General features: G+C 38.3%; 1 protein-coding gene across 1 annotated transcript; it reads left to right on the top strand.

The window, feature by feature from the left end:
- Window positions 1-872: 872 nt before the first annotated feature.
- LOC139726952 (galactokinase-like) lies at window positions 873-23889 on the top strand. Its single transcript, XM_071637939.1, has 8 exons — window positions 873-1048; window positions 9684-9873; window positions 10000-10002; window positions 11719-11974; window positions 16048-16229; window positions 19141-19291; window positions 21752-21914; window positions 22869-23889. Exons 1-8 carry the CDS (start codon window positions 875-877, stop codon window positions 22938-22940), a joined length of 1191 nt encoding a protein of 396 aa, XP_071494040.1. The 5' UTR covers window positions 873-874; the 3' UTR covers window positions 22941-23889.
- Window positions 23890-25340: the final 1451 nt, after the last annotated feature.

The raw sequence follows: 25340 nt of genomic DNA on the forward strand, positions 1-25340 counted from the left end.
TAGTAGGTTGATAGCCGATTACATTATCTTTAATATAGTAGTCCTACATGATACATCGATTTTCATCAAAATCTTCTATGAAAATTATGAACTTCCCATGAAAAATGTGAACTTGAAAAATTGTGTATTTTTTATTTCTTTGTTTTGTTTTGTTTTTTTGCTGAGTGTATATTTAATATGATCCTTTCTTGAGATGCAAGCCTGAACTTCGCGCGGCTTGAACTCTGGGTTCATTGCCCCTGTCTGAATCTTTTTTTAATCCTTCAAAATTCCATGAAAATTCCCAGTCTGTTCCTTGTGTCGCGTTACCAACTTCTCCTGCAAGCTTCGTTCAAATGCGTTCAAAACTTTTTTTTTTTTTCTTCTTCTTCTTCTGATTAAGTCTGCCTCCTTCAATAGACTGAAGATTCTTGCAGACTGGTGCTATTTACATATCAACGCCGATGCAAACATGTTGTACATCCTGCTTTGGCGGAGGTAGCAGAAAAGTAGAGAAAAACAAAACAACAGCCGTGTCCATCCCAGACACGTGCACGTAAGCTAGCTTCACGTAAACACTGACCGCACCGCAACTGGGAGCTGTTTGTGTGGTTGAGTGCACTTGGTAAGTGGTGAAAGCGCGGGCGCCAGCGCAATAATATGCAAGCAGGATCTTCTTCACACGTTTTGATCAGCATCGGGGAACGCTAGCATTTGCTTTTGTACCTGTGCATGTGCCGGTGCTGTAACTTCAGCCGCGTCCTGTCGTACGTCGCTGACCGACCAATCTCGGCCTCATCGAATCTGCATTGGTGCATGCGACTCAGCTTGGGTACCTGGTGCAGACCTTTCGACCAGATACCGATTGCCATAATAGCACATTATTCAGGCAGTTATGGAAAATAGCACGCTGGCAACCGTGGCAACCATTGCCGAATTAGTGTCAAAAGCATCAAGTGTGTTTGAGGAGAAATTCGGAGAAGTGCCAGTAGTCGCCGGCTGCGCTCCTGGTCGCGTGAATCTAATTGGCGAGCACACAGATTACAACGATGGCTTCGTATTTCCCATGGTAAATTTTACAACTTGGCCGGGCTCTGCCTTGGTCGTGATGATTGATGACGTGGGTGTGTATTTACTGTCGTTGATTCTCCAATCAATGGCAGGTGTGGCGAGGGTGTGGCTAAAAGGGCATAGAGCCTCGTGCTCTAGTATGTTTGCAACATTATAATCAGTGTAAATAGAACTAGACTTGAGCAAATAGCAGACAAGGCCGGATCCCGCCTGAAATTACACTAGTAGCAGACAAGGCCGGATCCCGCCTGCCATCCAGCCGCACGTATTACACTGCTGTGATTTTAGTAGCAGAAAGAATGGTTAGATTTAATTGTAATGTAAACTTTTAAGAATTGAAATGGATGTTCATTCAGATTTTCACTGGACTTGGCCTGGGTCTAACATTATAATTAACGTTAGGGCTTTCTTTGGGTCAGCTGGTCAATTGTATACTCAGTACCAGGTAAACTTTACTTAACCTTAGACTTAACTATACACAGCCCAGCCCCAGTCGTTGTACATGATACATAGCGTACAGCGTCTGGTCGGGCTACAGTGTACCTTAGACTATAACTGTTTACTAGTGTTAGACTCTCTGGGATCTAACGACGTACATTTAACATAATATATGATATTGTCTACTACCTACAAGCTGTGTCAATTCAAAGGTAAACTTCAACGTTACTGTAAAACACAATATTATCGCAAATCGGGCCGACGGTCTTTTTGCGGCATGAAATTTTCATGAGTTGAAAAAAAAAAACAGGATTTTTTCTTCTTTTCATCATGGATAGTGGCAGTGGACATGTGTGTGTAACAGAAAATCACCGTGCAAAGTTGCGACAATTTATACGTCAGATGTGAGATGAATAGAAGTGAATAGGGGGCCTCATGGGGCGTTCCCCCCCGGGCCCCCCCCCGGGTCCTCATGAGGCGTGGGGGCGGTCCTCATGAGGCGGGGCAGTCCTCGTACACGGGAGCGGTCCTCATGAGCGGGTTTCCCTGACTGACAAGTACAGTACCTGTCGGTGCACAGTTGGGCTATTATCAAAGGAAAAATATCAGATGTTTCAGGGCCTACAGTACCTATTAAACACCATTTCAGAGTGCCACCTTAAAAGGTTCGACGTCCCGTGCCAAAAACTTTGTGTAGGTCTCTAGTGACTACATGTAGCCGGAGTTTGAATCTTGGCTGGTGTAAAAGGACAAGTCTACCTTCATATACATGTGGATGTAGTGAATTCAACGTACGATGTTAGCAGAACACATCAGAGAAAGTTAGGGGGAAATCGGAAAATCTGTTCAAAAGTTATGAACTTTTAAAGTGATCTGCGCAGTTACTGCTGGATGAGAAGACTACAGTGCATGATGTCCACTGGAACACTTTTAGTTTTTTGGGGGCAAAATCTTGATGGGGGCACATTATGTGATGGTGTGAAGCAACCAAGCAGGGGGAGGGTGTGGGAGGCGGGGATACCCCCCTCCCACGGTACCGGTACCACACAACTTTGAATGACTGTGTTATTTTAATGTACCGGTATTTCTTTGTTTGGCTACCACTGAAACAGGTCAAAATTCATAAAGTTAGTCTGTTTGACAGAACAAATTCTTTTCAAGTATTTTGTAGGCAATAATGTGATGATGACACCCCCATAATCAAAGATTACTGCCTGCATCTAGGTATTCATCTTGTGAAGAACTGATCAACACTACATTTTTATTTTTTTTAAAAACCTCAAAGGGCATGAGATTCAAAAGTGTCCCTTTGAGAAGCTTTATAACCCTTGAATGTGTAATTTCCCATATGATGTAAGTGCAAATATCATCAAAAACACATTTATGATGTTAAAAAGTCAAATGAGAAATATGACCTCCACTATACTGTAGGGCTCACACCCGTAAATACAATGGACCGTCCCAGACCCCTTCACAAATTCGTACCAAAGATACCAAAATAAATGAAGAAAAAAATTAATTAAAAATCAATGATGTAGTTTGGCAAAAAACTGAATAGCTGTAGATATTGAGTATGAATTCCTCTACAAATTGCATTTTGGTTGGAAGATGAAAGCTTTTCTGGTGGAATTTGAGGGGACTATATTTCATTGGGTACTTGTACGGAAAATGGGTGATATTTTGAGTGACAAGAACTGGTAGTCTGGACAGAATTTGAACTGAATTATCCACCCTGAGAATTTGATGGATGAAAGGGTATATCTAACTTATCCAGGTTAGTGAAGCTGAAACACCTCATTTCTCCCAGCTATTTTACAGAATTTTTTGAAATTTGATTTTTAACACACATCCCTATGGGGAAATATTTATGGGTGTGAGCCCTATAAAGGATGCATGCAATGCACACAAGTCTATGGGAGGTATTCATCCCATACAAACTCTGCTGGTTTATGTTGATCTATTGTGTCAGATCTCTTCCTCCCTACCCCCTTCCCCTTCCTACCCCCCCCCCCTTACCTCTCTCCTCTACCCCCCCCCCCCCCCCCCCCCCAACTCTGTTTGGCTACAATTTGTTTTCTTATTATGTTGTTGTGGTACAGATAGATCTTTGTACATAGCAGTCATCAGTACCCTTAGGGACTTTTTGTAAAACCAGAGTGCAAAAGTCACATTTATAGAGCATTTAAAAGCAAATTTCTAGGAAATTTAAACTGTGAAAAAATTAGTGCGAAGGATTATGATTATAACATACGCGGGTACATTTATGTGACGGTGTGAGATTCTTGGCGAGGGAGGGAAGTGACCGAGTGGGGGGGGGGGGGTACAATTTTGAGTACTGCACAAAATAAAAGTGCGTTGCACTGTGGTCTATCATTTTACCTGGGTCAAGTGATAGACCACAGTGCAACGCACTTTTATTTCGGTGCCCTGATGATACTTTAAGACAGCTAAAAGGGTTTTAGATGTCGAATAAAATGGGAATATCTAGGACCCTAGATGTGGAATATAAAGCAAATAATCAACTTTTGGTTTCAGCCAATGAGACAAACTATCACTTCCTCGACGATCTGAATGTGTACACTATCTTTCCTCAGCTGCGCTTCGGAAAGATACATTGTAGCTACATCCAGATTGCCTCGAAAGTGATAGGTTGTCCCATCACCTTCACCAACACTGATTATTTGCTTAATATATTAATTATGATTTTTCGTGCCATTAGGGGCGAAAATTTTGCATTTTCAGTTATGAAACTTACAACTTATAGATGAGAAAAGTGCCTTTATTGTTCATTTCAATAAATAATTGATTAATTATTTGTCACAGGGGGCACTTTGGAGGGGCAAAAACTCGTTTTGCCCCTCCCCCCCCCCCCCCCCAAAAAAAAAAAAAAAAAAAAAAAAAATGTTCCAGGCTAGTGCCATCCTGCCCCTCACCCCCACCCCCTGCTTCCGGCGCCCTTGATGATGTCACATTAGTAGAACAATATAAGGAAATTATGAAGAGAATTTCTCCAAATTTTACTTATTGGAAAAACTACCAAAGTCAGTGAAGTATCTTGCACGATATGCAAGATACTTCACTGACTTTGGTAGTTGATAAAGGGTGCATTTATCGACTCACTTCTGGTGCAGAATTAAGGATTCCAAACAACTTTCAGTGAGTTTGAGACACTTTTTGATTATGGGGTTAGAAATGTGTTTCTGACATAAAAGTGCGATCACAAACAGTTTGAGCCAGAAACATGCTTTTGAAGAGGTGATTAACAGAAATTTGTTTTGTAATGCATTTATAGCTTGATCCTGCCCAAGCCAACCACTACCAACCACACATCTTCGCTCCTCAGTTCAAACTTTGCAATGGAGAGCTCTGTACAATGACAAGGCCTCCCAGACAGAGGTAGTAAATGCAACAACTTGAGAAATGCGATCCAGAAGACGTTAACAAACACGTTTTGATAGGGGGTATTGAAATGTATTTCAGACATGGGAAAGTTGATAAATACAGCCAAAAGTGTTTTACAAGAAAATGTGACTTTGTCTATGTGTAAATGACATGACTAGTGATGGATAAACAGGGTTGGTACCCATCCCTCCTCAGATTAATCAAGAAAATTTAAGGTTTGTTTCTGTGTTCAGACCCCACAATACCTTACACTGTATCTAATGCCAGGCACTGTTTGGTTCACATGAGAAAATCATGCAGTCATGCCCAGGTACAGCGAGAGCAAGAAAATGATCTTCTGCCCTAATATTTCCTCTATCTTAGTTGGATTAGGTTTCCAGGGAACCAAACTGTACTACATGTATTGAGTACAGACAGGGGTGCAAATATTAATACCATTCAGTAAAAATTATGGTTAAAATTACTATTTGCAAAAATGTAGATTTAATACATAATACAAGTAGTTGGTCAACCGTACATTAGTGGGCACTGGTTATCATAGAGAGCATTTGAAGTAGCAAACAAAAACAACACCAAACAAATTCAAGTATTGTGTATATTGCCAGTTTTGTTGTGCTTTCTTTAACCCTATACAAATTAGGCCTAATACCGTCACATACATGTAGGTCTCTAATCCCCCCACCCCCCCCCCCCCCAAAAAAAAAAAAAGACCAAATAAACAAAGAAGTATACCGGTTGCTACGGGCTAACCACTATTGATACCATGCATATGAACTTCAGCTAATCTGGCATTATCTCCTTTGAGTACTAAGACTAGGCAAAATCTGTATGGAAACCTGCAGACAGTACTATTTCGGCAATGAATTGCATTTTTTTTCACCAGCTGCAAGGAGAATTGTTCGTATGTAAATACAGACACGTGTAGTCTGTTGAGCTTAAATCATATTGACTGGGCAATGTTTGTTGAGTCCACACCTTTTACAGTTTGTTCAGAAAAGATTTGTACATCACAGTTACTTGATGGCCTGTAATACTTTGACCTTGTAACGTAAATTTCTCAGCTCATTGCAACTTGGATCAAAAGCAAAAGTCAAACACAGCTGTCAATTTATTGCAATATGCATTAATTACAAAATGTAAAGTGTTACAAATTAAACATTGAAGGCAAGCCTAAATCCAAACAAGCAAAATCTCAAAGATAATGCAACACATTTTAAAATTGTATGAGTACATACTGTGAGTATTTGTACTATAGTTTTGAGAAAACTATGCTGCCTTTACGATTTCCTAGCTGTCGTATTCAGTGATACAACAGTCAACACACTTGTTAGTCTCAGTCAACTGAAAGCAAATCCTTGAATATTAACTCAGAAATTTGTTAGTGGGACTTTGGTGATGTGCTAATGCTGTGATGATTTTGTGGGCCTGGGTATTACAGTCATTCATCACATCCCTGTTTTGTACATTTTGATACAATATGTGAGGGATTTTATTTTTCAAAATTGAGCCAATAATAATAAGGGCTTCTTTATCCAGGGTCGCCTCTTCAGTGTTGCCACTGTTCTACCAGAGGACCCTGCCAGTACTATTACCTAGTGTTTCAAGGTACCCATTTTTACATGTGGGTCGAGAGAGACATTGTGGGTAAAAATATCTTGTTTAAGATGGTAAGCATGATGATAATAATAACTTGAGGTTTGTCATTATGAAAGCTTTGTATGTCACACAGACTCCAGGGTGCATGCTACAAAGTATACCTGTGGAAATTATGTCCCACTTGTGTATAACGGCTTGGGAATAGTTTTATACTTGTAGTTAATGCCCTACCAGGCGGAGGGATTTCTTTGTTGGTTTGTTGTTGTTGTTTTTGTTTGTTTGCTAACATTTAATCATAGATCTTTGTTATGTATATTGGCTTTTAATGAGTTTCTTAAACTTTGATTTTGAGCAGCACAGTCCATATGTGGTACATGCCAGGAGGATGCTGAACATTTATTTGTTGGTTTGGTGGTTTTTGGGGGGTTTTTTTTCGGGGGGGGGGGGGGTGGGGGATGGGGAGGGGGGTTTAGGAGCAAGGGAGAACTCAGGGTTGGAACTTCTCTGAGGTTATTGGAATAGTGATTATTTTAAAGGGATTTTATTATAGTTTTGGTTGAGATGGGGATTTAGATTAAATTAACTTTTTGCGAGACAATTAGAAATCACTTATTTGAAATATTAAAGAGTGATGAAGATCAATTTCGAAATGGCTGAAATATCCTAAAACAATGTAAAGAAAGTGGTCCAAATGAAAAGTGGGTCCTACCTTTCATGACACAAACTTGTCCATGCAACTTATCTGATAAATTGAATATGTACTGTATACACCATATATTTAGTAAGTCTAATTTTTGTGCATCAGGATTTCCCAACAATTTTGTAAGTGGTTAGATTCACGTTTGCGAAGTAGAGTACTGAATGGAGAATCGTATTTGTGCACATCTCATTCATGTCGGGATCAGAATTACTGTATACGCCATATATTTCACGAGTTTGAATTTTCGCGAATCGGGACTTCCCGACAATTTCGCAAGTGGTTAAATTCGCGATCGTGGAGTCCTGGTACTGAACGGAGAAATGTATGCGCATATGTTACATTCATATCGGCATCAGAGTCAATATTATCGCGTGGTTTTAATTTCGCGAGTAGCAGCTAACTCGCAAAATTCGCGAAAATAAAAACCTTGCGAAAAATTCCACGTATACAGTAATATTTTTTGTGTGTCTTTAAATTCCCGAATAGCACCCTACTCGTAAAATTCACAAAAATGAAATCCTCGAGAAATATAGCTGTTGTTTATAGTAACTTACATTCAGCTGAAAATATGTTTCCATGAATGTATAGGGAAAGGTCTGGACATCTGTTATTGGCTTTGAGCACAATAGGGCAATATTCAGCTCATGTGACTTCAACTCCCGGGTGGTAAGTTTAATGCATTTGATGAGAAAGCTGATGTAAAGGTACAGTTTATAAAAAGAAAAGAAAGAAAGCTGGTCCACTTTCAGCTATGTAGAGAAACATTGTGTGGTGCAAAGTGATTATGCACTAATGCCAAGCTAACTTACTTCTGTACTGAGTCCAATTAGGGCATGCAGCCAAACTAGAGTGCAGCCATGGTCACTTTATACTGCTGCCTCTTTAAAGGTATTGTTTACCATTGGGAGCAGTGATTTTTAAAAAATATTATATGTTCGAGTTATCACATTTGATGCACATGTGTAGGTCAGTTGTATCACAAAACATCCTACCCAATTAGAAATTTCACAATAAAGACCAAAATATTAGGGGATATCACTATTTTTCTCAATAAACCATAAATGTAGATTGTTTATTCTAGAAACATTTCTATTACGACTATTGTTCACATTTCATATATTTAACAATATTTACTATTGATTATACTGATTAACATTTTTACATTGAATGTGTCTATCCCTAACTTACATTTTAGAACTATTTGGAAGCACTAAAGCTAGATTTTGTTTCATCTGCAAATGGTAAATAATGCCTTTAACCATCTAAGGTGTAGATGACCACCTGATATACTACCACTGATACCCTGCTACTTCTCACCCACCCCCATATGCTGCATGCACAGAGGTTATGCATGGAATACTATACAGTCATCATATCGGGCTTTGTGTCATTTGAAAGTGGTCATCAAATTCCACTTGATTTGATACACTTGTGAAGAAGTGTTAACTCGTTTTATACACTCTTAAATGCAGCAGTCAAGTTTGCTGAAACTTTATCTGAGCTGAAGGAAAATTAAACTAAAAATACGCAAATATCACGAAAAGCATGTCAGCAATATTAACCCTTGCTTTTAGTTGTCATTGCTTTTAATATTTGACATGAAAAATTCAAGTTTGATTTTACTTTCTGGGGAAATAGGTTGGACTCATGCAAAGTTGACTGTAGAATAACATTAATAGAAACCTGTCTGTTATTATGAAGGATCTCAGTGTAATTAATTTTTCCATTTTCAATATTTTCAGTTCCTCACATTGCAGGTGCATGTGTCAAAAATGTGATTTATATAAGACATTCAGATAAGTAACTAAATCAAACACAAGTCTCAAAGTGCATGTTCGCAGACAATGGTCACTGTGTGGTTATGCAATATTCTTGACGAAGGACAGATGGTGTGAGATAATGGGCAAACATGACCATATGATAATATAAGATTTGAGTGCTGAATAGTGCAGTGACAGGGGAAAAGATGGCCAGTGCTGGTGGTACTAGAATTTGAGATACCTGGCAACAGTTGGAGGTAGATCAAATGGCCAAAACACTAAGGGCGTATGTGCTGAAAATAGAGCCATGTCCATGAGGTGGGACATAGCAGGCATACGACTCATAACTATTTGTAGAAGCACAAAGAAAGTAGCTTGATGTTCGGATGAATTCACATACCGTATATTATATACATTGTATTTCATTTACATACGGTAATAAGAAACATTTTAGATAGTAAGTTATGCAACAACAAAACAGAACATTTATTTCAATGTTCTACGACACTAATGATTAATTAATACAGCATTTGAACTTTGTTGTTTTACATTATGTGCAAAATGTATAATCCATAGTGAAGGAACATGCAGTATTTTACCCCCACAAATGCACCATGGTGTGCAGTGTTGAAATCAACTTATTTGTATGCTCTATCAACTGCCAGTGATGTACATTAAGAAGGCATATTTTATATTTGTCTGTCAACACTTGGTTTATTGTTTGATATATTTGACAGGCCTTACCACAAGTCACCATCCTCGTTGGCAGAAAGACATCCTCTGGCATTTGCAGAGTCATGACGACATCTGATGCTGCCGATGAACCCAAGCTTACTGAGTTTCCTCTACCAACATCTGAAAAGCCTCTCATGCCTGGTCTCCCAAAGTGGGCCAACTATGTGAAGGGGGTTGTACAAAATTTCAAAGGTGAAGACCTACAGTATTTTAAAGCTAAAGTAGAAAACAATTGTGTTGTCTAAAAAGTCCCTTGCTTTCACAGGTTTGTTTATGCACATGCTAAAAATGAAATGGTAATATTAATGTATCATATAGCTAGTACAGTGATCCCCAGTTAATCAGGAGCGTTGGGAAACAACTTTCATTAAGCTCTCACTTTTTAAAGCAGTAGCAGCTATGGGACCTTGTCAATCACCCATGGGAAACCTAGTATATGAGCAATACACAGCTCTAGCCATGCATAGTTTCTACATTATGTGATATCCCCAGCAACAAATGCACACTGAGTACACTGTATCACCCAGAGACAAAATGGCAAGAGAAAATGATACAGCAGTCTCAAAGTTTGAAAAACTTCATCACTGGATCAACCTTATTCATTTACAATTTCTTAGTCCTTGTCAGAGTTCGCGATACATATCAAGTCACCATGTCTATTACCCCATCAATACTGAGAAATAGGCAGTGCTGCTAACTTGGACTTATTTGTTACCACGGTACATTGTTCATTTAAATAACATGTACACTGTCAAACTTTGCAACAAACACATTCTATATACATATATACCTGTATGCATATATTATATACATATATTTCTGATCAATTCCTTTTACCTTCTGTCTGTCACACACACAACGTACACACTCAGTACACGCACAGATGCACACAGGTAAAGGTGACTCTCCATAGTTGCACTGTACGTACACTGAAGTATGTGCACATGAGTAGAAGCTGACAGCACTCGATGGACTGCTACCACAGTGCCAACCTACCGCGTAGTCCCACAAACTATGTCCTACTGTCCAAAGGCAATGTTTAGACTGTGCAGTCTACAGAATCTGCCTAAGATTGGCTAGAAAAACAATCATTCTGTTAACCCTAAAAAGGCCGGGGGGGGGGGGGGGGGGGTTGAATCAACCCCCCCTCGACATTTTTCGCGACTACTCCGCCGCGCGAAATTTTTTGACCGCGCCGTTCGCTGACTTTTTACTTTCAAGTCTCGCGCATCTTTTGACACCATTTTCGCGAAAATGGTGCATACCGTTACGACGCTGCATAATGTTTTATACATGCCTGTCAGACCGATAATGGCTCAAAAACGTGATTTTGGGTGTAAAGTCTATGCAAATTGAGTTTTCTCTTCTTATTCATAAAGATATGATTATTTTCACTTTTATCGGCTGAAACTAATTAATTTTAGCATAATTATGCTTGATATAGGTTCTGTCATAAATTTTGCGGAAAAAAAATTGTAAAACAAAAGGTCGAAAAAACAAAGAAATACATAAGAAATTCATAAAACAATGAAATACATAAGAAATTGATTTTGATACCAAATTTTTTTTCAAGTACATTGTTAGGAATGCTACAAAGAATGTTTTCACCAAAAATTAGGATTCTAGGAGCTTTAATTTCTGATTTAGAGCAAAATGTATGATTTTATGCATATATTAGCATAATTAATTATTATGACGAAAATTTCCATTTCTTTTTGTATAGCTTGGTAGATTACGCCACAGGTAATGCACGTGCCAAATTTCATGGCGATTGCGCGATCGACGGCCGAGATCTCGGGGGGGGGGGGGGTTTGAATCAACCCCTCCCCGGCCACAGAACACCCAAAAAAGCCCGGCCTGGTTAGGGTTAAGAGAGAGAAATCCATGTAATTATATCTGTGCATTTAGTTGTCATTATGGTACGTAGCAGAGTTTCTTGCACGAGGCTTATCAAGTAAATGGTACATTTAAGAGGTAAGAAGGAATTTTTAACAAGATTTTGAAAATTGTGTCTGTTTTATCAAATCATTTCTGCAGGATCATTGTGCTCCTTTGATGCTGTTGTTGTGACATCAGTTCCTCTTGGGGGTGGGGTCTCAAGCTCTGCCTCCCTGGAGGTTGCCACCTATACATTTCTGGAGGAACTTACTGGATGTAAAGCCACAGATCTCAAGCAGAAGGCTTTGGCCTGCCAGAAGGCTGAACATGACTTTCCTAAGATGCCATGCGGCATCATGGACCAGTTTATCTCCGTCATGGCCCAGGAGGGAAATGCTCTGCTGCTGGATTGTCGGTATGGTCATTGAGAGTGTGGGATAGTGTATGGTGTGATTGGATAACGCCTATCATGTTATGTTACTCTATCCATTTGTATCTGTAATTGGAATCTTAGGGCTTGAGAAGGAAAGTTCAAGAGACTTTACCATCAGTAGGGTTGTCTCAAAGAGGGAATAGGGAGCTTTAGATTTGCAGCGCAAACGTTTAAGGCGACGCTTGCATTGGACATTCTCCTCTTCCCTGTGTCATGCTAAAAAGTAGCTTTAAACTAGGACGCAACCTATTAGAAATAAAATGGCGCCCCCATATGATCGGTGCATGAAGAAACTCTCTACGTCGTGAATTGAGCAGACATAAAAATAGCCTAGAGGGCGTAATGAAAACCTCGGACGACGCAAGCCATAAATAGATCAACTTGACGTGCGTTTTTGTGCATGCTGAGAACATGTTTTTCCCTCTGAACGTCCCCGTTGCGAAAATCTAAAGCTCCCTAGTATTAGTCATGGGAAGTTTCTTCTACTGAATTGCTAATCGCAAATATTGCTGCTTGTTACCTTCAAGATATTGCAATTCCTGATAGAGTTCTTAGATTACACACATGGTTTCCACAAGCAAATTATTTCTAAATAAGTGATGAGTGCTCTTTGCTATGTCTATACAGTGTACAGAATGAAATACAATCCCCTCCAACTGAAGGTGTTAGTGTTATTTTGAAATACACAATCCTACAGTGGTGCTTTGGATTGATCATGTGTATCTACCTTTTTTCAGCAGCACAGCTTTCACTGGAAATGGTTTACAAGAAGCGCAGACTTGCCTAAAAATCAAAAGTGAATTCTATGTGCAGAGATATATGTTTAATAGTCATATCACATGTGAGATACACATTTATCTCTCTGATAGTACAGTTCGACCTCGGTTATCTGGCCTCCTTTTATCTGGAAATATCTATTATCCGGACGCGTTCACGCAGTGAAGAACTTTTTTTAAATCCAAAAATAGAAAAAAACAGTGACTTTGAACTCAATTAAAATTTCTACAAAACTCACACGATTTACCTACAATATTCCCGACAGAACTAACATAAATTCACACCACATTATCGTCGTAAAAGTAAACAGTCATGATCTATAAATTCACCATAAGAACATGGATGGAAAACTTGTCAGTAAATCACGGCGCAGTCGAGGCCATATTGCGATCGGTCATTGAGAAAGCTAACAGAAAAATTAGGAGTGCAGACACAACACACAGCATTGTCACGTCATAAACTTTGCCAGTGCATGTGACCTGCAGCTATATACAATTAACATTGTGTCTCCCATATCCGGCCATTTCACTTATCTGGATGAGCGCCAGTCCCGACATGGCCGGATAATCGAGGTCAAACTGTACTTGTATATTTTCTGATCAATGGCACAGACATGTCCAGAGACTTTAACTCTCCCGTTTTCGATGAGCTATCTCCCGCTGGAAGCCCATTTTCGCAAAATCTCCCCGTTTTCCCGCTTGAGATTTAATTTCTCCCACCCTGGCTCTGTGTCTCCCGCTTATGTGTTCTACAATAAACTACAGTAGACTCCCATTTTAACAAAGTCCTCGGGACCGTCAGTTTTGTTTCGTTATATCAAAAAAATTTTATAACCGAACAAATAAATGATTAAAATACATAGAATAGATAACGTTGCAGCCTAAATTTTCCTTTGTTATAACCAGAATTTCATTATAACAGTCTTCGTTATAACAGGAGTGCACTGTATACATCATAGAAGGAGATCAATATGGTGCCTCCATGAGCTTTTATAATCTCACGTTGTACGTAGGTTGTACGTACTGTGCGCTTCGCACACATAAGTTGGAGTTTTCAGTTTGCTAGGGGTTTCAGGCAGGAGAATCTGCAGATCAGAAGGTGCTTGGGGTAGGAGTCTCTGCATGTCCTTGGTTCTTTTGGGGAGGAGGATGATGTGATGGAATGGTGTTGCTACCTGGGCTGCATGACGAGTGGGCGTATACATGTATAATTTTTTTGTGCACATTTGTTGTCAAAATTTTGGAATGACACAGTCGCGTGATGTTTATGAATGTGAGCAAACTTTAAAAACCAGGTATTACTTTTCACTTTACAAAGAGATGGTAGTGCAACTGTTGTCCATTATGTACAGTACCCTTTAAGTAAGTTGGGCAAAAGTAGGATAAATGATTTCAAGCTCCTCTGCTTTGTTTTGATCACAAAGATAAAACTGTAGTGTCATGACAAGAAATTGTTTGGATCCATGAAGGTGCCTAACAATTTGTAATGTTATGGTAGCAGATTAGTATAAAGAAAACATTGCATAGTTTTGCAAGCTCTCATTTTCTAGTGCATAGAAAGAATGCTTGACATAGCTGCCCAGGCATGGCAAATGATAGTTTCTTCACAAAATCTCACCATCCGGTCGAATGCTGAAGGGGAAAGAGGGAAACAGAAGTACCCACAAATCAGAGTAATTAGCATTGTTCCCATTATGTTTCTTACAATTTTTTACGCTTTCATGTGTTTATCTATTCATTTTGGTTTGCAGCATTTTTCCATTCTGTATACTGTTTTTAGAAGTCCTACTTAATGTCTTCTCAAAGTATGCTAAAATGGGAGTTAGTGGGGTATTGCTTGTTTAGAAATTATCCATGAGTATTTGATGCAGTGAGCTGTCACACTAGGAAGAATGCTGAAACTGGTATTCCTATAACATTTACATAGACTGAGATGTTTTATGCCTCCACCACGAAGTGTCGCCAGAGGCATTATTTTTTCGGGTTGTCCGTCCTTCCATCCTTCCATCCGTCCGTAATGAATTTTGTGGACAGCATAACCCAACAACCGTTTGAGGTATCCGAATGAAACTTGGCAGGTATATGTATGAGGGGGTGAAGTTGTGCCTATCAACTTTTGAATGCAGATGCTCAAGGTCAAAGGTCAAGGTCGAATGCACAAAATTTCACTATTTCCCCCATATCTATGCAATGCCTGAAGGTGTTTTCTTGAAACTTAGTGTATACATGTAATACCTAATAAAATTCTGTAGTGAGAGTTTGGAGTCATGAGGTCAAAGTTCAAAGGTCAAAGGTCAATTGAAAATGTTAAACTTTAACTTTTTTCCCCATATCTCGGAAATGGTTCAAAATATCTTTATGGAACATAGTACATATGCATGTACAGACTGACATTGATTACCTAGGAAATTTGGGGGTCATGAGGTAAAATATCAGGGGTCAAAGGTCAAGGTCAACTCATTAAATTTCACTTTTTCCATCATATTTATGCAATGCGTGCAGGATTTTTCTTGAAACTTGGTGAATACATGTATTACCCATTAGAGATTCTCTAGGAAATTTTTGACCAAAACAGTCAAATGTCAACAGATCAAAGGTCAAGTGAAAGTGCCAAATTTCTCTTCTTCCTCCATTTCTTGGAAGTGGCTCAAGGTATCATCATGAAACTAATATTTATGCATGTTGTGCCTGACAGTGATTCTCTCAGGATTCTCTTAGGAATTTTAAGGTCATAGGGTTAAAGGCCAGGTAAAAATCAATTTATGATTTAATACGGAAATTACACTTTTTCTGTATACATGTACCTTGAAAATTACTCAATGCATAGACTTATTGAAGTGTCAAAACTCAAGTATAAGTCTTAAAATCCCCAAATACAATACAGTTCAAGGAAAATGAACACTCAACACATTAAAACATGTCATTTTTAATATTTTGCCAGCTAGATGAAACTGTCATCACACATTGTCAATACTTACTAGTACTATGGACCTATTACCAGGAGAATCATTCATTATGGCGGAGGCATACCAGTCGCCATAGTGACATTTCTAGTGAATTACTGTTGTAGTTCAGAAATGCTTCGGAGAGATGGAAAAATAGTAAGTATATGCTACTTGCAGATTGACAGCAACGGGCCAGTCTTTCAGTGGAATATAGTAATTATGTGTGACAGTATCCTTATTGACTCTGTTCAGCCATCAAATTGCTGTATCCTCTCTTCTTTTCCTTACACAATCTATTCATGTTTTTTTTTTCTTTTCTTTTTGTCAATGCTAGGACCATGGAAGCTACTCAGATTCCTTTGAATGACCCTAACGTTGTCATCTTGGTGACCAACTCGAATGTCAAGCATGAGTTGACAGGCAGTGAATATCCCACCCGTCGACGACAATGTGAGGAAGCTGCGGCATGTCTGGGAAAGAAGAGTCTTCGTGACGCTACTTTTGAAGAATTATTAGGTAGGTCTACAGTCATATGTTTGCAACTTCCCTTTGCACTAGCTCTGTTTGGAGAGTAGCTCACGAACAAAGAGGAAAATGTGCAGAAAAAATCAAAAGTTATGTAACTGGTGTCTGCCAGACATTTTTAATAGGTGTTGATGAATGCTGGCCAGACAACTTTGATCCCCCCAATCCCAGCTCCAACCCCACACCAAAAGACTTCCGGGTAGCTCACCTGGAAATCTAACCTTGCGAACAACTTGACCTACAAAACTGGCACACCAAACCACTGTAAGAAAAAAAAAAAAGAAATTCAAAAGTGTGCTAATTCTTTGCTTGTTTTATGTATTATACATAAATCTTTTAGTTAAAGGTTGGCATATTGTAGGGTAGTATTATGTTATTTATCTGGGTTTTTTTTTTTATGTTTGCTAGTTCTTTAGCAAGAATGAATTTGCTGTTGTAATGCTGACCAGCTACCTTTTTCTGCAGTATAGCAGTGGTGAGCTATTTGAAATGTTCACTTGATTGTTTTGACAGTCGTTGAAATTCAAAACATGGAAATTCATTTTACCTGGCTGGACGTGAAAAGTAACTTTGAAAATTTCTACTTTACCAATACCTAAAGGGGGTAGAAGGTTGTGGTGGGGCCTTTGACAAAAGATCAACACTCTTATTGATGTGTTTTCACCCAAAATGGTGCAGGATTTTTTTATTTTAGGTTATCTAACCATCTGTCCACCTATCCATCCATCTATCCGTCCATTCACTGTTCCAAATGTAATTTTCGCAATTACAAAAAAAGAATTCCAAAAAAAAAAAATTTCATGTGACATTGCCCAGGTATCCTACAGGAGATTTAGATATATTTACATTTTTTTTTTTGTCAAAATCCATGTAAGTTGTAAGTCAAAGGTCACCGTACTCTGACAAAAATGTCATCATTCAGCTGTGACTTTATCTAAGAATGTCCAGTAGTAATATGAGTTAGTAGAAAGGACAGAAGTATGCGGATATTTATTTACCTACAGTGATGGTGGTTAAAGGTAAGGGGCAAAAGTCACTGTACTTTTGCACCCAAATGTAATTTGAAATCAGATGTTCAGCTTGGAATATCCATTGGTAATGTAGTGTTGGTTTGAAGAGTAGTAAGAAATGAACTTTTAGTTTGTTTTAAAAGAATGCAATTCTCCATCCCCAACTTGAGCTCGGTATGAATAACAGTACTTAGTATCTTTTAGAAGGATAGAAATGAATAGACCATGTAAAGCCATGTGAAGTGACATGTGAACAGTCACTGGATTTAAGTAAAAATGTCATATTCCAGCCATCGCTTTCACTAGGTAAGTCGACTGAGCTCAGAAAGGGTTAGAAGCCATCCCCTTGGCCTTGGGTTGAGATCAGTGAAATTCATCACAATGTATATAGATGACAGGTCATAAACTTTTGGCAGGTTCAGAGATTGCATGAGAAGTTCAGGCATCCAGCCTGACTCTGTGCAGCTGTCCAATGTCTCTAGACTCCTTCACAGTGCAGAAGAAAAAGAAAAAAATGATACTACTACTACTACTAGTACTACCTCCACTACTACTAATACTACTACTACTACTACTACTTCTACTACTACTACTACTACTACTACTACTACTAATAATAATGATAATAACAACAATAATAATGATAATAATAATAATAATAATGATAATGATAATGATAATGATAATAATAATAATGATAATAATTATGATAATACTACTTCTACTACCACTACTACTACTACTACTACTACCTCTGCTACTACTGCTACTACTAATGATAATTATAATAATGATACTACTACTACTACTACTACTACTACTACTACTACTACTACTACTACTAATGCTACTACTAATAATGATGATGATGATGATAATAATAAAGTGAATAAATTAAATGTGACCCGCTACAACAAAAAGGTCCTAAAGTCGCGCACTGTCGAAGCCGTGAAAATCGAGTTTGAAGTCAGAGCATTAAAATTGATCAAAACTTACGATTTTCTGATTTTGATATATTATTGGAGTCTAACATGTCTTCTATCATCTGTCGAAATTTTGAAGCAAAATAATCAAAGGAAAGATAAAAAATAGCGTTTTTCTGAGCCATGTTTTTTGGCGTTTCAACGAAGCAGAAACTAGTTCGAAAATGTGGATTGAGCACCACAGATAGGTTCCGTCCCTAACAATGACCAGAGTGATCTCATTGGTCAGTTTGCTGCTTGCTGCTAACCGAAGCGTGAAGCTCGCACACTGCCCAGTCGACTGGTGCGTGCGGGCAGGGTGCGCTATGCTCAGCCGCTTCTCACATCCTGGTCACTGATTGGCTGGTGAGGAGACCGCCGACGCTGATGTGCTTGAATGAACTCTTCGGGGGTTGCTAGGGCTTACCTTCTATTGTCCAGAGGTGAAAACTGACTTGTGTGTCCCTTGATCGCGATTGCGTCGAAAGGAAGACTTTTAGGGCGCTTTTCTCGAAACAGTGATTTTCCAGACGTCTCGACATGCTCCCCTTTAAACATCGATATCTCCGCAGCCGATTATTTTTATAAAATGTGTTATATATCAATTTAAAGCAGAAAGATTAGGGGATTATGTCATGCAATTTTCAAATAATCGACCTCGCCCGACTTTAGGATCATTTTGTAGTAGCGGGTCACAAATGATTATGAATACAGCAAAACTGTTATGTGAGAATTTATCTTGCATGAACAGTTCATTACAGTAAGTAAACTTAAATTTGATTTCTTCATCACGAGAAGACCATATTCAATGGTTAATAGTTTTCTATGATGATTTCTCAATTATCTTGTTCTTTTCTGACATTATAACTTGAAGTCCATAGTGATGAGACAAGGAATGACCATTTCATTGAATTATCAATGGCATTATAGCACACAAGGACAGTATGGAGCCAGCGGTCTTCAAGAGGGCACGCCATGTAATTGGTGAAATCAAAAGGACTGTGGAAGGAGCAGCAGCATTGCAGAAGGGAGACTATGACCTGTTTGGCAAACTGATGCTGGAGAGTCACAAGTCACTGAGGTGAGAGGCATCTGAAATAAAGAAGTTCTGCCAAAGATTTGAGTTTAAAAAAATAAAAAATTGGTAAAAAAAAAAATCACATCAAATTTGTTAAGAAGTAGGTAATCAAGGTGAAGAGAGAATATTTTGCTTCCATCAGTTCTTTTTTTTACTACAAAGACCATGATATGATGTCATATAGATACACCCACCAAAATATTTGCTGCACACATAAAATTTAGAATTTGCTTCGAAGTTTCTTTGTGGTCAACAAAGAAAGCGTCATGCTTGGAGGTTGTCAGGCCTATATGTGTGATGTGCGATTCATTCTTTCAACAGTGAGTTTATTTGATGACTGTCCCAGCAAACAAGATGATTAATGGCAACAAATATTTTTGTGCTGTGATCATGAACCCTTTAAGAACAATCTGATTTTGCTATAGTCGACCAGGCACTATGCAAAGCACAATTTCTGTACAGCGACAGGGCTGTGCATAGTTAATTTTGCTGTCTCAGAGACACCTGTGCGAGTATATTCAAGACTGGTCTTCAACGGGGTTAAAATAGAATGAGTCATTTTGAAGGCTTAACCCACTAACATACTCAGTGCTATAATCTCTTCTGTACATCTACCTTCGTGATAGCTGTGACTAATGGCACAGATCTTACTTTGTTACACACAGGGATTGATAAGTGTATTATTGTAATAGCATAGACACATGAACACTAGTTATCAGTTTGAATGAGTGAGACAAGTTGAATGAGCTTCCAGTAATTATTTATTAATAGGCAGGAGATGTATGCAATAAGTAAATTTGTCCATGGGTCTTTTATGCAGCTTTTGTATAGTCATTTATTGTAATCTCTTATTAACTCGTTGAGGATGAGTCCCGATTATTCTAGGGCAGGTGTCTATGGGAAATGTGTGTTATAGCGAAATCATCCCGTCCTCAGTGGGTTAACAATGCATAGGACAGTTTACAAATATGCACAGGTCTGATGAGTGCATCAGTCTGAATTGTGTGCATAAGTTAACTATGGAATGCTTAACCCAAGAGGCAAAGCCAAGTGGGTTTAGGCTAAATGTATTCCATAGTTACGGCATGCACACTATTTTAACTGACACCTGAAAAGTCATGTGCATTATCTGTTTTATAAAATGGGAGACAATTTTCTTGCCAGAAATCTATATTTTAATCATATTACCCAATAGCAAATTTACTGGATGCATTTCCTTTTGGCCTGCCATCAACGAAAGCCATGCATCCAGGAATTACTGGATGCATGACAAAAGTACTGGACATATTGTTTTCTAGCCAATAGGCGTCTCCTACTAAGTGTGCAAAATCTTGCTTAGTGCGCGAACCTTTGCTACAAGTGCACATACTCTTGCCTTCTTTTTTGTAAGATCTGGCTACACACAAGAAATGATGAGTGCGTCTGTGTGTAGCTTGAAGAGTGTGTGAGTGCTGGTGCTCTCTTTGCCTCTCAGCATCTCATAGTTTCTTCAAAATTTATTTCATTTTAAGACTTTCTGTGGAACATTATGAAGATTGATCATATTTAATAGGAAAATTTCTATCCCTTTTAGACCTAAATGCCCTCTTGATTATCAGGTAGATATATCATGTATCATCACTGTTTGTTCAGCCTGTACGTCAGTCAAGTGGTATAGATTATGCGGATACATGTACAGTACAGTATTTACTAGTAAATATTGTAGATATCTGAAGTGTGTGTGCAGCAAATACTGGTGAAGCTCATCACAAAGTGCATTTATCTTTACACACTACCATCCAAATATCATAGAACTTACAAGGGGAGGAAACTACAATAATCCAGAATAGTCACTGGGACTTGATTTGTAAAACATTAAACTTTTGTAACATTTACTTTGTTAGTCTATGACATACAACAATAGGAACCAGAGATTACTTTTCACCAGCTTGTACTATGCATGATATGTTTTCATACATTGCCAAAACCACAAATACCCTAGTCATCATACAATGGCTTTCAATTCAGTCTCCTGGCATATCAGAGCTACCAAGTCTCACACATTCTGAGTGAGACTCAAGCATTTAGGGGCCGTCTCACGATCTCACTCATGGCACCCATTTTTCTCACACATCGGGCGAAGTCTGCAGTTTGGGCCTATAATAAGGAGCATATAGCTCAAAGGATTAAAGTGATCAATTGGTGATAGTTACAATTGAAGGTATATTTTCCTATTGTCTTTCAAAATAAGTGAAAATAGTCACTTAAGTATGCACCTGATCGCACCATTAAGAGCTAAAAATTGAAAAAGCTCCCTACCGTGGGAGGCCACAGGGGGGAAAAAACCCTCCCGCACCCTCGCTTGCGCGCACATTTGCTCGCCAAGATGCTGAGTCATGAAAATCTCGCTCACAAAAAAGATTTGAACTTGGCATCCCTGGGCAGATTTTGCTACATGTTCTGCTTTGTTCTTTTGTTTTCCAGTGATGATTATGAAGTGAGTTGTGCAGAGTTAGATGAACTGGTTGAGGCAGCCATGACTGTTGAAGGTGTTTATGGCTCACGCATGACAGGAGGTGGATTTGGGGGCTGCACGGTCACTCTGGTCAAGAAGGAGGCAGTAACTAGAGCTGTGGGCACAATGCAGGTAATGATGACACACCCAGACACACAAAAACCATTATCTGTGTATCTCAGCAAATACATAGTGTAATACTAGTAGAGGATTAGCCGTAGAAACCTTTTCCCCCCTATACAATTTAATGACATGTGTAGGTGATGGTTTAATTTGGCAGAATCAATGATATGCAGTATGCTTGATGTAACATTTGAGCCTAAAAAGCAATGTGTAGCCAATAAGATTGTTCTCTAAGAGAGAGAGAAAAAAAAATGACACTCCTCTTAACCCATTGAGGACAGACTGATTTTGCTACAACACATATTTCCCATAGACACCTGTCGGAGTATACTCGGGACTCATCCTCGATGGGTTAAGGTATCCAATCAATGGAGATCACCTCCCTCCAAGGTCCGTAGTATATACCAGAATGATAAAAGCACAAAGAGGTCCATGGTCCGAGGTCATATCAGGTCAAACAGGAGTCACCATGAGTACCCCATTGTGAATGACAATGTGGCCAAGTTGATAATGTGCTTAGAATGTTGGCTCTTGGTCTTATTTTATGGTTATGCAGGCAGTTGGATGGGTTTCTTTTCCAGATTTACTTAATTGTGTATTTTTTGTTTGTGTGCTACAAGAATCGACTCATAGCAGTTGTTTTGACATAGCCGATCTCATTATCAGGGAATTGTGGTACATTGGTTTAAAAGAAGAAAACTTCTTGTTGAGGAAATGTCATCATTACGTCTCTTATCTCATTATAATCTGTGTTTGTTATTTATCAAGTTTCAGTTGTACTGCAACAAACAGTGCAATTGACCAGCAGAGTGTCAAGCATATTGTTAAATGTTTAATGCTAATATGGTTCTTGTGGATCACAATGATTCATGTTTTTTGGGGACAGAATTTCCTGGGCTGTTGTTACCTCATCACTGACTCCTTATATGTGTTGTGTTCACTTTCTCTGCATTCATACAACAGGAGAAGTACAATGGTAATGCATCATTTTACCTGTCTGTGGCCTCAGACGGAGCCAGAGGACTGAAGCTCTAGAGTGTCCATCCTGATGGTTTTGTAGAGGAACGGCTAATACAGCCAATGCATACTTTAAAATGATGGCGTAGTTTTAACGGTTGAAAGATATTTCTGGTCATGGTGCAAATTTTCTACAGGGTCCAGATTCTGTCAGGTAAAGATAGTTGATACTCACCTTGCTATCCTGTAAAGTATTCTTTGAGATGTATGTCATTTGTACATTATTGTCTTACTGCAATAACAATTTGATGGAGGAAGTCATTGTGAAATCAATATGCTGAATACAGATTGTCAAATGGGCGAAACTGTGATGTTTTGTTTTTAATTGTGGTAAGATGGAGATGTGTGTACAGATAGAGTTTTACTCTAGTGGAAGAAAGGCTTCAGTCATGGTTAGAATCCATATGAATTTTATACAAGCATGGACTGTGGTGACAAGTTTTAGCTGAATTTGGACTTATTTCTTCAGGGTCAGTGGTTGAAATGTCTGGATATGTTTGTCTATCAACTATATCATAACTTTTATTTGAATTTTAGTCATTTTTGGGCTTGCAAATGGAATGGGACTGTAGGGGTTGCTGTAAATCGACATTGTTATTGAGTGACAGTTGCTGTATCTGGTGATGTAATTCCTGACCTCAGGACCCTTTGCAATTTCTCCAATCATGTTGATGAGGTACATCTATAACTTATACTGATTTGGTATAGTGCTTCCATGGTGTTATAGGGTCATGTGAAATTTGATAGAAATAAGATTTTTGGTGTGTCATAAAAAAATCTGTTTTTGTGAGGCACCTGCAGACATGATTGTAGAAATCTGTCTATTACAACTCTGGAGTACCATGTCATATATATGTGTCTCTATATATATGTATGTCTGTGCAGTATTCTCTAACAAAAGTATCTGTTCACCCGTCCTTTATGTAGGCTGATAATGAAACATGAATATTCATGTCATCAGAACTTACTTTAAAGGTACCATGTAATGGGGATGTATTTTTGAAATAAAAATAACAGTAAACCACAAATGAGTCAACACACATGGTACTGGAAAAATCTATTAACTTATATGTGAATGTTATCTTTAGTAATATTCAGAAGTCAACAAAATGGAAAGAAATAGAAACAAAATTAATGACTTTCTGATCACATCAAATTATGTGAACTGAAGTTAATTATGTGTTAACCTTATGTGTGCATGTGGTACAGTACTTGGTAGCACTTCAACTCTGAACAAAACCAAAAAGACATTTGTGGAAAATTTGACAAGGAGACTGAATAGATAACCTTTAGCAATAATGGTTGCTTTTACATAGCAACCATACTTGGAGCACAGTGTATAATGTAATTTATGGTGAGATTGTAATAGCTCAACCTGGCTGAACATGAGATGAAAATAATTAGACCTTGAATTGATTCAGTAATACCAGCAGCTGTTATTAGCCGTTATCCCAGGAGGGAATTTCTAAGTCATGTTTGACCTGATTGCTTTTTATTTATTTCTCAGCTTCTTTTTTTTTTTTTTTTTTTTTTGGTATAACTTATCTCATGCTTTGCTGTGCTATTAGATGTATTTCTTTCCGTTTATTCAAGTCATACCAAGAGTATTATTATTACATTGTTTTGTTTGTATTAGCAGTCTGATATGAGGTCGGTGAAGGCATTTTAATGCATGTACTGTGAGGCAGCTAATCTTAGTTGCTGTGTCCTGGTATTACAAAGAGGTGAATCTTTGGGTTTGAAATTACACAAACACAAAGTTTGTGCTGCATTCTAAATAGCAAACTCAATGTGATTAACTTTTTTTAGTAATACACCTGTATCTCTCATGCTTTCTCACCATACATGAGTTTCATTTCTCTTTCTGGCAAAGGAAAAGATTTAGAAAAACAGGATTTTGCTTGTTAATTATTGCATCTGAATAATGACTTGAATGGCTGAATGAAGTTGATGGTTCTCATTAAGACGAACAGCTGCATTTTTGATGTATTTCATGACAAATTGAATGATGAACAGAAAAACTTGAAGATGGCAACCATTAAAAAGCCACAGTACACTTTGTAACACTTTATTGGCAGACATTGGTTGTTATAGGAATGGATTCAAATGGAGAGAACTTGGTAAACTCTGAAAATAATTGTGCCAAAATTTAATTCTCATACATGAATCTGAGTTAATAATTCAATTTCTGTTTTTCAGTATTTTTTTTTCAGCAATGGTGTTAAACCGTGACTTTAACTTCCTGTAGTCCTCGAACATTTTTTTTTTTTTTTTTAATCAAGGACAATTTTATATCCATTATGAGTGAAAACTGACATTGACAGATGGCATGACCGTCACAATAGTGCTTCTGGTGATGATCATTGAAGTTGGAAATTTTAAACCATATCTTATGTATGGTCACAGAGACAATGGTAG

Source organism: Diadema antillarum, unplaced genomic scaffold (genome assembly GCF_040938485.1).
Source record: "Diadema antillarum isolate AM-2024a unplaced genomic scaffold, OU_Dant_1.0 seq00000105_RagTag, whole genome shotgun sequence".
NCBI classification, from domain to species: domain Eukaryota; kingdom Metazoa; phylum Echinodermata; class Echinoidea; order Diadematoida; family Diadematidae; genus Diadema; species Diadema antillarum.

Bases quoted from the DNA above. Each gene is read 5' to 3' on its own strand.
- LOC139726952 (XM_071637939.1), top strand. From the start codon at position 875: ATGGAAAATAGCACGCTGGCAACCGTGGCAACCATTGCCGAATTAGTG. The intron at 16,230-19,140 runs GTAGGTCTACAG...ATGGCATTATAG, and splicing joins TACTTTTGAAGAATTATTAG to CACACAAGGACAGTATGGAG. The intron at 19,292-21,751 runs GTGAGAGGCATC...TTTGTTTTCCAG, and splicing joins GAGAGTCACAAGTCACTGAG to TGATGATTATGAAGTGAGTT.